Source organism: Podarcis cretensis (assembly GCF_951804945.1).
Source record: "Podarcis cretensis genome assembly, chromosome: 6".
In the NCBI taxonomy this organism is placed as follows: Eukaryota; Metazoa; Chordata; class Lepidosauria; order Squamata; family Lacertidae; genus Podarcis; species Podarcis cretensis.
Window position 1 is genome coordinate 53114455 of NC_137175.1, and position 15644 is coordinate 53130098.

General features: G+C 46.3%; 1 protein-coding gene across 1 annotated transcript in view; it reads right to left on the reverse strand.

Moving 5' to 3' along the window:
* Positions 1–15644, reverse strand: part of TESK2 (testis associated actin remodelling kinase 2) — a 64295-nt gene that overhangs the window by 39278 nt on the left and 9373 nt on the right. Inside the window, exon 2 of the mRNA XM_079980316.1 lies at positions 14437–14744. Coding sequence (XP_079836442.1) covers positions 14437–14658 — 222 coding nt within the window. The 5' untranslated portion in view covers positions 14659–14744. The remainder of the gene's footprint in view (positions 1–14436; positions 14745–15644) is intronic.

The window sequence follows — 15644 nt, forward strand, 5'->3', positions numbered from 1 at the left end:
GGCCTGCAGTGCACCCGAGCCACATATCTCTCCTGGGAGAGACGCAGTGGCTTGGGCGCACGCAGGCTCCGCGCTGCCCAAACGGTCCACCTGCTGTCTCCCTCCCATCTGCAGGGTGACTGAGTGGGAGCAGGCAGGCAGACTCCAGAGGCCCTGTGGCACCCCAGGCGCCCGAGCGGCTTCCTCCGCAGTTGAGGGGAGTATTGCCAACACCCTAAGACTCCACACAAATTGCCGTTTAAGTTAAGTTACCCTTCTCTATTCCAATTTTGCAAGTGGTCACAAGTGTTTAAGGCAGGTCCAAAGTTGGGGTTGCATGCAAGTAACTTTCACACAATGAAATTAGTGGACCTAAATTACCGGTAGTCATGCCCATTCATTTTGATGGTTCTAATTTGAGCTGCACTGACACTGGATCTTTAATTGCATGGAGGATGCTAGAAATGGTCTCTACATAATGAAGTTTTCACATCAGCACCATAACATGTAGCAAAAGCTATTACTTCATTCTTTTGCAGTTCTACAAATGAGGTCAGAAAAATTAGGGAAGTCAGAAAAACTTGGGGAAAGTTGTGTCCCTCTTTTCAGTTTCCCCCCTATTTGTTTCTGCAAAATTGAGGGAGGGCAGAAAGCAATGGGGGGGATCAGCCCCCACAGCTCTGTTTTTCCCCCCAGGCTTTCACATCTCTATGCGATTCTTCCAAAAAGAATCACAGGTTGGCCAGTGCCACAGCAAAGAAAATCCACATGTATAATACCTTGTCTGACCCAACTGCACTAACTTCCAAGCAGTTTCTGGGCTCAATTCAAGGTGCTAGTTTTATCCTATAAAGTCTTATACTGCTCAGGACTTCATGCCTTACAGAATGAATTTTTCCATACGAGCCCAACTATGCCCTGAGAAGAGCGTCAAAGGCCTTTCTATGAGTGCCCTCTCCAGCAGTTGTCTGAAGTGTGGAGATGAGAGAATGTTTCTCATCTTCAAGATAATTTAGTGTTGTTGTTTTTTTCATTTGCAGCAGTTCGTTGTGCCCTCTTCCCTCTTTGGGGGCTATTTGTGGTGGTTAGACTTACGTTAGGGGATAGAAGGATAGCTTTTATGGTTTGATTGCCTTTTATTGTGCTTTACTTTTAATTATTTTGTTTTTTATCTGTAGTATAGAGTATTTCACTACTATTTTTAGTCACTTTCAGACTCTTGAGCATAGCAACCAATAATAGTAAGTGGAAGAATTTCCAGTTTCTGTGACACACTGTAAATAACCCACAGACTTGAATCAATCCTGCAAAGTCCAAAGTTCTCATATCTGAGTTACCAAATTAAGTCATTTATAGGACTGAACAACAAAAATTGTCTGAGCAATAAAAGTAAAAAGTGCAACAATAAGCATATAATAATCTAAAACTGAGCATTGTCATAACCAAATAAGATAAAACCAAATCAAATCAAATTGGTTTTCAGCACTGCAATGCTGACCGTATAGAGTGAAAGGGAAGGCCTTCTCTGCATATTCTGTGTTATTGGCATTTACACTGAACAAGACCATTCTAACCCACCCTGATTTATGTAGAGCCTTGAAAAACCTGCCTGATACCTATTCTTCTCTTGTGTCACGGGTACTTTAGATCCATAGCTGGTTGTTTTTTTCACAAGCAAACTGATTATAAACCAACTTGGAAACAGTAATGTAATCAATTAACTAAACATTTGCTACTCTATTTCTGCAGTAAAATCCTTGATTGTTTCCATGGTGTGTACATACATTTATTTTGTCCTACTTTCATATCTGGTCAAATATATTGTGCAGGTTTTTAAGTTCCTGTAGTTCCACACTATATTTCCCACTATACATAGCTTTGAGCCAGTGAAACACAATTTGTATATTGTCCTATATTAAGATCCGCATACCCAAGAAAAAAGTTAGCCTGCCAAATATTTTAGAAGGTTAATTTTTTAAAAGTAGCCTGAAGACATGCTTAACAGAAGATCAATTTTATGTGCATTTTCTTCTGCTGGAACTGAAGCTGCATTTATGTCAAGCCTTGCCCCCCCCCAAAAAAAAAATCTGAAGAGAAGATGGAGTGCAAGTCATTCATCAGTAGGCTACTGGCAACTAGTGCTGGAGTAGACTAATGAAAAGCACATGCATAATAGCAAAAGCATTATTTGTGAAATGACTTCTTGAGAAGAAATTACTACATTGCTACTGGGCTGCATGGAGAGTGGGGTGCTTTTAACTTTGTGATAAATGTAATTGCTTTCTATAGCATGTACAGAAAGGAGCATGCTTTTATATTAGAAATACATTTGTCAGTATTTGTTAAGACATATCACATATAAAATGCTGAATATAATCCCTATGTTCTGCAATCATGGGAAAAGGAATTTGACTTCGGTTTAATCTGCACAGTGTTCACTTTCCCCTCAATGTTTCTGGGTTATTTCAACAAATAACAGCACTGTCAAATGAAATGCTGAGGAGAAAAAACAGCACACAGACTACCCTCACTCCTTCAAAAGTTCATCGATAAATAAAATAGCTCCTGCCAAACATATCTGCAGAAACTAGAAAAAACAAATAAGCATTATATCAACAACTTTGTTTTCTTTTTAGAAAACAGGAGAAAAATATTGGTCTCTAAAGCAGAAACCATTTATATGTTGGTTATTTAAAAAAGGAAATTCAATTTACAATCATTTTAGTATATCTCATAGTTAAGCAATTTGAGAATTCTTGTTTATACTAGGTAATCAGATGAGCAAGGGAAGAATATTCACCTCCAATCTAGAACCCTTTCTTCTTAGTTATATGCCATACATACTGAAAGGATAAATATAAAAAAGACACCCCATCAGACTGACAGGTAAAGAAAGGATGCCAAGGAAACCCAAAGAAAACTGTCTTTGAGCTACTTTACACCTCTCCAGCTTAAAGAATACAAAAACTTCACAAGAGTTTTTCTTCACAAGAATTAAAAAGAGGAAAGTATTTGAGCTGTACAAACTAGTGGTAGGGGTGGCTGGTTACAAATGCCTATTGCTGTGCATTAAGTATTACAAGGCAATTGCAACTTACATGAGGGTTATGTTACCAGGGGTTGGGCATAAAGGCAAAATCGCACAAAGTCAGAATGAGCCTTGGAACAGCCCATACTGTACAAGATATGGCAAGGGAAAACCCTTCACAGAAACAGTTTTTAAACCTGCTTCTGAAGGTTGTCGCCCTCTCAGGAAAAGGTTGGGCAACTTTGTACTGTACTAGCTTAGCGAGCTTCTGCTCACAAAACTTCGAATGCAGCTAGATAGAAATTATGTTGGACAGTTTGTATACCAGGCTACTAAAATTTCTTCCTTTTCACAGTATTAGCATACTGTATTTTGTTTCCACAAACTCTGCTGTGAAGCATGACACATAAATGAACTGATGCATTGAACTAGGAAACTTGCAGGCTGCATTATTAGATAAGGAATTTCAATTGGAAGCCTGCTAAATATTTAATTTCATTTTCCAGTGGATTTTAAGTGGTAAAATAAGACATATAACTGTAATTGATGGTACACAACATAAACATGCAATTATGGAGCCATTCCCCTCAGGGAATTCCCAAGATCAATGCTTATTAATCTATCCTGGTGACCACAGTAAAGCATCTCTATTATGGTCACAAAAGCCACAATTAAGCACTTGCTCATTTTTTTACATGAAACTAAGTTGATTTAGAAGATTTACACTTAGACAAGCCAATAAGGATAAAAAATATAAAATGTTCCTTGAGTTACCAGTCATTTAAAGGATTGCTTTATTTGCTTTTAAATGTTTTTATGTTGCTGGACCTGATGATTTATGAGAGGGAGGTATATAAATACTTTTATAACGAAAGATAAGCACATAACTTGCAAATCACACCAACAGAGGTTTCCACAGCAACAGAAGGGGAAATAACTTTCTTTTTAAAAATAAAAAATGCCTGGAAATGAAAACAAAGCACACACCCACCCCAAATAGTCCTCAGAAGATTGTCCCTTTTAGTTAGATTTAAGAGGAAAACTCTCCTCTTCAAATTCTGGAAACAATTCACATGAACTTGCACAAGCAAAAAGGAACAAACTGTGGCTGCAGGATGTTTACATCAGCAAACCTCATGTTCCAACTGTCAATGTAACCACCTCTTCTTCCCAATCTGTATTAGCAACTCTTATCCAAAACATAACATGCAAACAAATTACAGGACTACCCACTCTGCTTTTCAGAATGTAAGCAAAATGTGGAGAATAGCAAACACAACAGATTCCACAATTATTAGACAGAGTTCAAATAATAATTTTACCCTATTAAGCCTCACTGTATTCCAAGTTTTCAAAATAGTGCCTTTTCTTCTTAAAATCACATTGTATAAGAAAATACTTGGCATTTTCCCAGTTGTTTTAAATTTGTACCACATTTCCTAAATAATATATGTACAATGTTATTCACTTTGATTACAGCAAGACACTTTTCTTTAAAGCAGTTACTAAAAAATGATACTTCTTTAAAGCAGTTGAGATGCATTTCCTGTAAATGGGAAACTGCAATGCAGCACCTTTCAACTACTGTATACCCAGGTGGGACAACCTCTATGGCCTTGAAAGATGCCTAAGATTTTATTTGCTTTTATATCATATTTTAAAAGTAACTACCCAAGAGTAAAGTTAGAGAATCTCAGTCTAGTGCATAATACAAATCCTCAGTGTACTGATTCCCAAATGAAGTTGATTCCTTATAATATGTAATGTGCATATTATGCTGTATGCCATGCAGTCATTCAGCAGTTGCTGCTTTGTCATTTATTTTAATTTGTTCTCATATTTCTTCCCCTGCTTCGTCTTTAGCTATCTCAGTTATTAATTCAGTGTTCCCCCTCCCCCATTCTCATGCACAGAAGACCAAACTATGGTTCATGAAAATCTGAAAATCTACAAGTGCTTCCCAAAGTTAATCTAAACACACACACACACACACACACACACACACACACAAGCACATATATGACTGGACAAGAAATGTATAAAGTCTACCATTTCAGAGTAGACTACACTAAAATCCAAAACTAGGCTGCTCAAACAATGATTCTTCTCCATGAGCTGTCAGGTCAGAATACAGAAGGAAAATACATTGTCAGGGACTCAGCGGGAGCGCAGGGAGGAGAGGAGATGGAAAGCGAGGGGGAGCAATCCGAGGGCAGCGTAGGAGAATATGACAGCAGCCCGATAGATTCCATGAGCCTCTCCAGCGAATCGGAAGATTCACAGAAGGGGGCGCCGATGGGCAGGGCAAGGGGCGACCCAAGGGGGACACCCCAGAAGCAAGGGGCCAGCGGGGACTCCCAGAGCAGCAGTTGCAAATCAGGACCAGCTTCCCCACCAGAGCGTAGTGGGGGGGAGGAGTCCCAGGTGTCAGAGCCCACATATGCACCACCAGCGAGAGAAGATGAGTCAGGGTGGACCACGCCTCCATCGGAGAGCGAGTTAACGGTTAAGAGGAAAGTTGCAGGCTGGGCGCGCGCGCCAAGTTCAAAGGTACAGGCGAGCGGCACAGAAGGTAGCCCGGATAGGGAACCAGGTCCTAAAGCCCGCCGGAAGGAGGGACAAGAATCGTCAGGGTCAGCGTCAGAGGAGTCCAGGAAGGATGAGACCCTAGCAGGCAGGAGGGCCCAGAGGAGAAAGGAATTTAGGAAGAGGTGGAGCAAAGCGAGGGTCTTAAACTGGTGTGGAGGGGGAGGAGACTCAGACAGGACTTCGCCGGTCTAAGGTCGGGACGTAGAGCTGCACGCTGCGGCTTTGAAATGGAGACTGAATCTCAATAAAGACTTTTGTACATAACTACAGCCTAGCGTTGGTCCTCTGTGAGCTGGGACCTGGAGGCAGCTCTGACAGTAAGTCCTGTCTCAAATTTCAAAGAACCTCGCAACGTGAGAGGACGCAGCGAGGGGCGAAGATTGGTGCTTCGCGAGCTCACAAAAGCAGCACAAGATGACTACAGAAGAACGACTGGCAGCTTTGCAAGAAGCCGTGGTACAACTTAACGCAGAAATACGAGCGGCAAGGAGGAGAGAAGAGGAATCAGATGCTGTCTGCAAGGATCTGCAAAACAGGTTGGAAATGTTGACTAAACAGGGGCCACCGGCAGCCAAATCAGAAGGGATCGGGCTCGGGAAGAGAGGGGGGAGCCTGGTGTCGCATTTCGATGGGAGTCTGCAGCAATATCCTAACTTCAGAGCAGACGTAGTTTTTGCGCTAAAGTTGCTGGAGAAGGACTTTAGAGATGAGCAGGAGAAAGTAGGCTTCATACTAACGCATCTCCATGGAGAAGCTAAAGCGTGGTTGCGCAATCTGTGGAGAGATAATGATCCAGCCCTCCAAAACGCAAAAGCCTTCATTAAGGCGATGGACGATTGTTTTTTATCGGAGATAGATGTAGATGTCGCTAGAAAAGAGATTCACGGTCTGAAACAAGGCAGAGCCACTGTAAGGCAATATCATTCCCGCTTTTTTGCATTGGTCAACGCGCTGGGATGGGAAAAGGACTCAGCGTCCGTCAGGGACCTGTTCTGGGAGGGGCTCAACGGGGCTGTGAAAGACGAAATCGCAAGGGGGGAGAGGCCACGGAGCACTCAAGAAGTGGTCCAGAAGGCGTTGACGATTGGTGTGCGGCTGGAAGAACGTCCCTGGAGCAAAGATGAAGGGCGTTGGGGACGCACGCCAGCAAGGGCACCTCCTTTCTTTCCCAGAGACTCAGCGCGCGCTCAATCCACGCCTCCACTGGGAGGGGGAGAGGAGCCGATGGAGATAGGTGGTGCCAAGGCTCAGTCAGCGACCAGAGCCCTCACACCAGGAGCAGCCAAGGTGAAGCCTCCTAGAGGGAACAGGAAGTGTTACATCTGCGACAGTGCTCAGCATATGGCAAAAGAGTGCCCCCAGAGGCTCCACAAGCACAATGCAGCCTCAGCAAAAGTAACAGAAGCAGCTCAGCAGAGGGAACCGCAGCAGGGAAACGACGAAGTCTGGCTGGAAGCAGAGCCGCTGGGGCCCAGCCAGACGAATCAGTGAAGCAGTCTCCAGGAATCTTACAGCCCACAGACCCCCTCCCGCCCAAACCAGTGGTGCAGCTCACCGCAACACTCCAGCTTCCCAATGGGCTCACCATGGAAGTGCCTATTACCATTGACTCTGGTAGCAATGCAGACTTTATGGGGGTGGATTTCATCAAGCAACATAGCATAGCGCTCCTGCCTGCCACGATGCCCCTGAAAGTAGTGACAGTCGATGGAAGAGAATTGCTGGGGGGACAGGTGGTACAGCAAACGCCGCCAATGGTGATGCGCATTGGAAATCACCGCGAAGTCATCAGCTTCAACGTCACCCAACTGTCAGACACGCCCATAGTGTTGGGCATGAGCTGGTTGGACAGGCACAGCCCGGCATTGGCATGGTACCAGCGTAAATTGACCTTCTGCTCCTCCTACTGCGCAGAACATTGCATCATGACTAACCAGGAGGACGAGGGGCAAGAGGATGACCCACAGCTACAACTGGGCATGCTGCAAGCTGTACCCGACAAGTACAAGGCGTTTTTGGAGGTCTTCTGCGAGAAGGAAGCGGACAAGCTGCCTCCCCACAGACCCTACGACTGCAAGATTGACCTCCTGCCGGGGGCAACGCTGCCGACCGGAAAACTGTACTCCATGTCTGAAGACGAACTGCAAGAGCTCAGGGAGTTCATAGATCACAATTTGAAGCGGGGATTCATCCGAGAATCCAAAGCAGTGGGGGGCAGTCCTGTTTTCTTTGTGAAGAAAAAAGACACGCCCCAGAAGAGGCTTGTAGTTGATTTCAGAATTTTAAATTCGAAAACCAAGCCCACGGCTTTCCCGATGCCCAAGATCGACGACTTGCTCGCGACGGTGAGAAAGGGACGCATCTTCACCAAGCTGGATCTACGAGGGGCGTACAATCTTATACGCATGCGGGAGGGCGACGAGTGGAAGACGGCCATGTTCACGCCCTTGGGCACCTATGAGTATAGGGTTATGCCTTTCGGTTTACAAAATGGCTCCCACTGCTTCCAAGCCTTCATGCATCACGTGTTAGCGGGGCTCCTATACAAGAAGTGCGTCTGCTTCCTGGACGACATTCTGATCTTCTCGGAATCGCAGGAGGCTCACGAGAGAGATGTCAAGGAAGTCCTGCAAAGACTACGGGAGCACAGGCTTTACGCCAAGCTGGAGAAATGCCAGTTCGACATGACGGAGGTGGATTTCCTGGGCTACAAGCTGTCCGACAAGGGAATCGCCATGGACAGCGCCAAGGTACGATCAGTACTGGACTGGAAGAGCCCGCGCAATCGGAAGGAGGTCCAGAGGTTTGTCGGCTTTGCTAACTTTTATCGCAAGTTCATCAAGGGTTTCGCTATGCAGACGGCGGCCATCACGGACACCCTCAGCTCCAAGAAGAAGAAGTTCATCTGGACGGACCAGGCGGAGCAGTCCTTTCAGAAACTCAAGCGTCTTTTCGCTTCCGAGGAACAACTGCTGCATGTGAACCCCAGCAAGCCCATGAGGGTGGAGACGGATGCCTCCGACAGAGCCGTGGGGGCAGTCCTGTTGCAGCGAGACCCGCAAGGGGATTGGAGGCCGTGTGCTTTCTACTCCAGGAAGCTCAGCAAGTCGGAGCAGAACTACACCATCTGGGACAGAGAGTTGCTGGCCATTCATGCAGCATTCAAGGCGTGGCGGCACTTCCTCATCGGAGCCAAACACACGGTGCAAGTTCGCACGGACCATAAGAACCTGGAGTACTGGCGCACGGCGCGGTTCCTGAACCAGAGACACATCCGCTTGGCGGAGTTCTTTGCGGATTTCGACTTCAGGATAGAATATATCCCCGGAGACAACAACGTCATGGCTGATGCGCTATCCAGGAAGCCGCAGTATCTGGAGGAAGCAGCACCGGTAGCGGCAAAACACATTTTCGCACCCAAGGCGTGGGCATGCGCTTCTGCCACAATAGACCTGGAAGCGATACGGCGCGAGCTGCGAACAGATTCCTTCGCGCGCTCCAAGATGGAGGAGGTGCGCAGCGGCACGGCAAAGGACGACGAGTTCCAGATACGCGACGGACTGCTCCTCCGCAAGGGGGCCATCTACGTACCGGGAGATGAACTCCGCGCGACAGTACTGCAACAGCTACACGACGCACCCAGCGCCGGACATTTCGGCAAGGAAAAGACGGTGGAATTAGTAGCCAGAGACTTTTGGTGGCCCAAGATGCGGGGAGAAGTCGCGGAATACGTCACGAGGTGCGACACCTGCCAAAGGGCCAAGCCAGTACACAGACCGCCGGCGGGACTGTTAGAACCGCTACAGACCCCGTCCGAACCGTGGGAGAGGGTAGCCTTGGACTTTGTCACTGACCTGCCCAGCTCGAGGGGCAAAACAGCAGTACTCGTGGTAGTCGACATGTTCACCAAGATGGCGCACTTCATTCCTTGCGCGAAGGTGGCCACAGCGGAACAGACGGCCAAGCTGTTCATAGACCACGTGTTCAAGGTACACGGCCTGCCACGGTCTATCCTGTCTGACAGGGGGCGCCAGTTCATCTCGAGTTTCTGGCGGAAGCTGATGGGGATCCTGAACGTCAAGGTCAACCTAGCGTCGGCAAGACACCCGCAGACCAACGGACAAGCGGAGAGGGTCAACGCCGTCATGCAGCAGTACCTGAGATGTTACGCCAACCAGCAGCCCTCGACCTGGGTGGACTATCTGCCCCTGGCCGAGTTTGCCTACAACAACACACAACACGTGTCCACGGGGGTGACACCGTTTTTTGCCAACCACGGGCGACATCCCAGGACCTTCCCGGGCTTAGAGAAAGAGGGGGAGGGGGAGCCACAGGGAGCAGAGGCATTGGCAGAGGAGTTACAGGAGGTCCATGAACAGCTCCGTAGACAGTTAGACCTAGCAAAACACGTATACAAGATGCAAGCAGACAAACACAGAAGAGTGGGGGAGGACATACGGGTAGGGGACTGGGTCTGGTTAGCGGCCCAGGCAGTGCCGGCCAGATCCTTAGCTAAGAAGAAGCTAGGACACAAGCAGTTGGGCCCTTACCTAGTCGAGGCACAGATCAACCCAGTGGCTTTCCGTTTGACACTACCGGAGGGTTCCAGAATGCACCCGGTCTTTCATAGATCGGTGCTAACGCCCTACAAGGCACCTCACAGGTTTCAGGAGCCAGGAACAGCTCCCAATCCGCTTAGAGATGCACCCATGACAGGGGGGTCGCCGAGGGCGGGGCCACTCAACGAGGTGACGGAGATTTTGGACTCGAGATGGGGGGAAGAGGGAGTCGAATATCTCATCGCAAGGGAAGGTGCCCCGGCCAGCGCCAACAGCTGGGTGCCGTACTATGCGGTGGAGGAGCACTACCTCAAAGACGAGTTCCACGCACTCTTCCCACACAGGCCCATGCCGGAGGATTATTTTGACGAATATCTTTTCACCCCCACACTCTCAGCCAGTACGTTTCAGGGGTTCTCCTCGGTTGAGGAGACGGTTCCAGAGACTACCTCGCCGGAGGGGTCGGTCTCAGACTTGGGTGCGGAGCGCTCTTATTGGTGGGACACTCAACCCGAGGAGGAGTGGCGCAGGAGACTGCTCAGAGGGCCCTGGCACGCAGACTACCCAGAGGAAATGGGGGAACAAGGGGGCATGGACGGGTTGGGGGAGGATCCTGGTTTCGAGCACGCCGGCAACGAGATGGAAGCGGAGGAGAGCGACGTCGATGTACCCGTCACGGACTGGCAGCATGCCAGGGGGGAAGACCGGTATCCGGCATGCACCCCCACAGCATTGGAGCACCCGGAACCCACGCCAGAAGAGGGGGAGGGGGGAAGGGGGGGCTTCGAGGGGGGGATGGATGTCAGGGACTCAGCGGGAGCGCAGGGAGGAGAGGAGATGGAAAGCGAGGGGGAGCAATCCGAGGGCAGCGTAGGAGAATATGACAGCAGCCCGATAGATTCCATGAGCCTCTCCAGCGAATCGGAAGATTCACAGAAGGGGGCGCCGATGGGCAGGGCAAGGGGCGACCCAAGGGGGACACCCCAGAAGCAAGGGGCCAGCGGGGACTCCCAGAGCAGCAGTTGCAAATCAGGACCAGCTTCCCCACCAGAGCGTAGTGGGGGGGAGGAGTCCCAGGTGTCAGAGCCCACATATGCACCACCAGCGAGAGAAGATGAGTCAGGGTGGACCACGCCTCCATCGGAGAGCGAGTTAACGGTTAAGAGGAAAGTTGCAGGCTGGGCGCGCGCGCCAAGTTCAAAGGTACAGGCGAGCGGCACAGAAGGTAGCCCGGATAGGGAACCAGGTCCTAAAGCCCGCCGGAAGGAGGGGCAAGAATCGTCAGGGTCAGCGTCAGAGGAGTCCAGGAAGGATGAGACCCTAGCGGGCAGGAGGGCCCAGAGGAGAAAGGAATTTAGGAAGAGGTGGAGCAAAGCGAGAGTCTTAAACTGGTGTGGAGGGGGAGGAGACTCAGACAGGACTTCGCCGGTCTAAGGTCGGGACGTAGAGCTGCACGCTGCGGCTTTGAAATGGAGACTGAATCTCAATAAAGACTTTTGTACATAACTACAGCCTAGCGTTGGTCCTCTGTGAGCTGGGACCTGGAGGCAGCTCTGACATACATAATTAAAATATAAAAGAAAAGACCCAGTAGAGAAGATTTTAAAAGGAGAGGAAACTGCATCACTATTCAAACCCTGCATAACATCTCCCACCACCAACAACTGGTTATGCCAGCTGCAGCTGTTGAGAGTTCAGGTTCGACAACACCTACCCCTGTTCTAGTAACCACAAGTTATCTACCCCTGTTCTAGTAACTTTCCTCAATTATTTTGAGCAAGTAGGCAATGTTCAAATATGTTGTTTTTGTTCTTCAGTGGATTGGAATAGGTCATAAGTGGAAGTTCCTATTCAAATAGATGGTTTGACAGTTTTTAAAAAAGAAAATAAATAGCTCCAAGATGTAGAAACAGCTCCAACCTTCATTAAACAATGAAAACTCTGAAGATAACGTGGTTCTCTTCTCAGATATTGGTAAGCAATTCATTTGACCAATAAATGAAGTAAAACAAATGCAAAATGCAACAGCAGGGATCCAAAATGACACATACAGTATTCTTGCACTCAGGTGATTTTTCTCTTCCCATCCCCACCACCCTCAAAACCTTTCAGGACTGAAGGACACTCTGGAACACCAACTCACGTATAAGACATGAGCAGCTGCTGCTGAAAAGTAGCATTTTCTTTCCCCAACATGCACAAGTGTGCTTTTCCAGACACACAGGGAGGTGGGAAGTTTAGTGCTTAGACCTGGCAAGTGTATGCAGTCATGTTTCTGTGTCATGAATTCCTACTATGGTTTGTTTTAACGAAAAAAGACATTGAAACAAAACCTGAAGGCAGAAGCAGCCTCCCATAGATGTATGTGTTGCTGGATAACATACTCAGCACAAACTGCACTTCCCAGATGGCCTACATTGTCATGGGTATGACCCAAAATATCCAGAATCAAAAACACATGGAAAAGCCTTGCTTGTTCTGAACATTTCTGTTTTTCTTTGAAAAAGGAACTGGGCATATGGCAGCTCTCTTTAAGCTCAAGCATTAAAGGCTTTTGTTGTGGAAGCTAAAAGCTCCGCAGTAAGTTCTCCCCACATACCCATATTATCTACACCTCATCAACTGCAGTTTGTTTTAAATATTATTGCCATTACTAAATGCAACAAGATAACTGGAGTACACAATAAATTCTATATATGGGCAAAATCCAGTTGAGGATTATTCTGTTTTCTCTGGAAGAAGCATAGCATCACAATTTTGTATGACCAAGGACTGCATAGTACACAAGCCTAGGCCAGGGTTTTAGTTTTATGAAGTAATTTTCACAATAGGTACATACTATGTAAAGCTTCAACACAAACTGGAATGCAATTAGAACAATATATTCAGACATTAAATATAGAATGTCTGCTGTAAATCAAAATTTGAGTAGGTAAAATGGCCATGCAGAAAACTTGTTAAACTTCTTCACCTCATTTAACAGTGGACCATGTAGATAGAGAACTTAGCTTATGCCACTCCCACATCTGCTCTAAGTAATATGTATTGCTATGCCATTGGACAAGATAAGAAAAAGAGTGAGAGTGAGAAAGTGAGAGTTCAATGACATTAATGGGTTACTCATACCATAGACCAGGGGTCTACAACCTTTAAGACAAAAAGAGCCACTTGGACCCGTTTCCGAAGAAAAAAACTGGGAGCCGCAAAACCATTGCATGCGCGCCGTGGGCGGGAAGGCGACGTCGGGACAGTGCGTGACTAACGCACGCACCACCCCCATGCGACGTTACAGCCAGTACAGCGCCCGCCACAGTGGGGAGTGTCGGGGCACACAATGCGCCTCCTCCCCTCGCTAGTATCCGCCCCGGAGCCGCGGCAAAGGTGTAAAAGAGCCACATGCGGCTCCGGAGCCACGGGTTGCCGACCCCTGCCATAGACCAAGGTCCTGCAGCCTCAATCCTTGTAATTAAAAAGTGGCAAGGGGCACACTTCAAATAATTCTTCTTACTGACCAGAGGCTAAAGGTGCATAAGAAATTAATCCAGTCAGTAAAAAGGGAAGATTGCAAGATTGGCTTATTTCCTCAGGCAGTCTTATCATCTCCTCAGACTTGTAATGTTTTGTCTATAAAATGTAATATGGTCAGAAAGTGCGGTTTTTGTCTTGCAACTTAAACTTGCAAAGGAAATTTGATTTGTCTGTCTCATGGAGTGGTCCAGTAATGAGATATTACTAAACCATTCTTTGAGGTAGGAAAAAGACTTGAAGATCATAATTCATTGGGCAAGATCTTATGCTTAGCTGTCAATTCATTCTGATCCCAAGTAGTGAAGGAGAATATATGTTGTTCTTTTGGATTGCCAACGGATGAGGTTTTAATTTTAACATCTTTTCCCCCTCCTGTTTTTACAGTTTCATGATGTTTTAATTTTTGGCCTGCAAGTCACCTTGCTTCAGTCTGAAAAATAGAGCTAGATATTTAAATAAAACATACACATTTCTGCAAGCTTTCCAACTTAAAAAATCTAAATGTATTCATGTATTTAGTATAGATATGTTACTCAGCTGCCAACCAGGTGTCTCATCTCACTGTACTTTAAGCTTTCCAGAAATACTCATAGATGTTAAATATTCCAAGGCATTTAAAGTCCCTGTTACTCAGTGATCTTAGGCAAAGCACAGTCAAAAAACCAACAGCAAGAGAATATTCATCCATTCATAATTTGTTTAATTACTATATGAAAAATAGGGAAAGAGGAGAATTAAGGTCAGTCTACTCACCTTGAACACCTCAGAGAAGAAACCAGATCCTATTTTCTCACAAGAAAAGTCATCAAGTCGTGTAAGTCTTGAAAAGGCACTAATCAAGGCCTTGTATGAAGAAGTCCAAACTCTGCCCATCTGGGACACGTTCCCATCGCCTCCGCCACCCCCATCAAAATCTTCAACGCGCTCCAAGCGTGGTGGAAATCCTGCTATTGAATTTCGCTTACTCCGATCCATCTTGCAAACAATATGGTTCCTTTAGGAAGAAGAGGAGCTTTCACATCCTAGGTGCTCAATTTGTTTTTCTTCTCTTTGGCCGTATACTAAAAATGAAGGAAAAAGAATTGAACCATTTTCTTGTCCCAAATCTATGCTCAAGATGAAGCTATAAAAGTATAATTCTACTTGGGTGGATGTGAAGGGGAAAAGGTGCACAATGCTTGATCCCAGGTTTGCAATCAATCTGTGGTCAGAATTGACTCTAGGGGAGCAGAGAAGTTAGCTTCGCAAAACTTGGGGTACCTTTTCTTTTAGTCTCAAAAAAATCAGTAACATTAATATCGTGAACTACAGTCATACCTCGGGTTAAAGATGCTTCAGGTTGCGTCCCGTGGCAACCCAGAAGTAACGGAACAGATTTCACCACTCGCGCATGCACAGATGCTCAAAATGACGTCACGCGCATGCACAGAAGCGGTGAATCGCAACCCGTGCACACATGGGTTGCGTTCTGCTCAGGTTGCGAATGGGGCTCCAGAACAGATCCCATTCGCAACCAGAGGTACCACTGTAATGGGATACTAAAGTGTTGCATATTTGCTTGCAAGGTTGAACACAAATGACTGCTGCCTTCTCTTGTCTTTTTGGCATCTGTTAAGGATGTTCCTCTTTCAACAAACCTTCTAAAATCTTTATACTAACTGCTATCTGTTTCAGTTCAAACTGGTTTTATGTGTTGTTATAATATATGCAATTGTTTTAAATGTTTATATGTGCAACTGTTTTATTATTCTCTAAGTCACTTTGGGATTCCCTACAGGAAGAGATTCATAAATGAAAAAAAAAAATAATTTCTCCTTTCACACACAGTGTTTAACTGAATTTTTAAAATATAGTTTAACATTTTAAACTTCTAATTTCAGAATGTGCTAGATCCCTGCACCCCATTCCAGCTAGAGCACGATGAATAGTGAAGCAATCCTCCACACACATATCTCAGCATG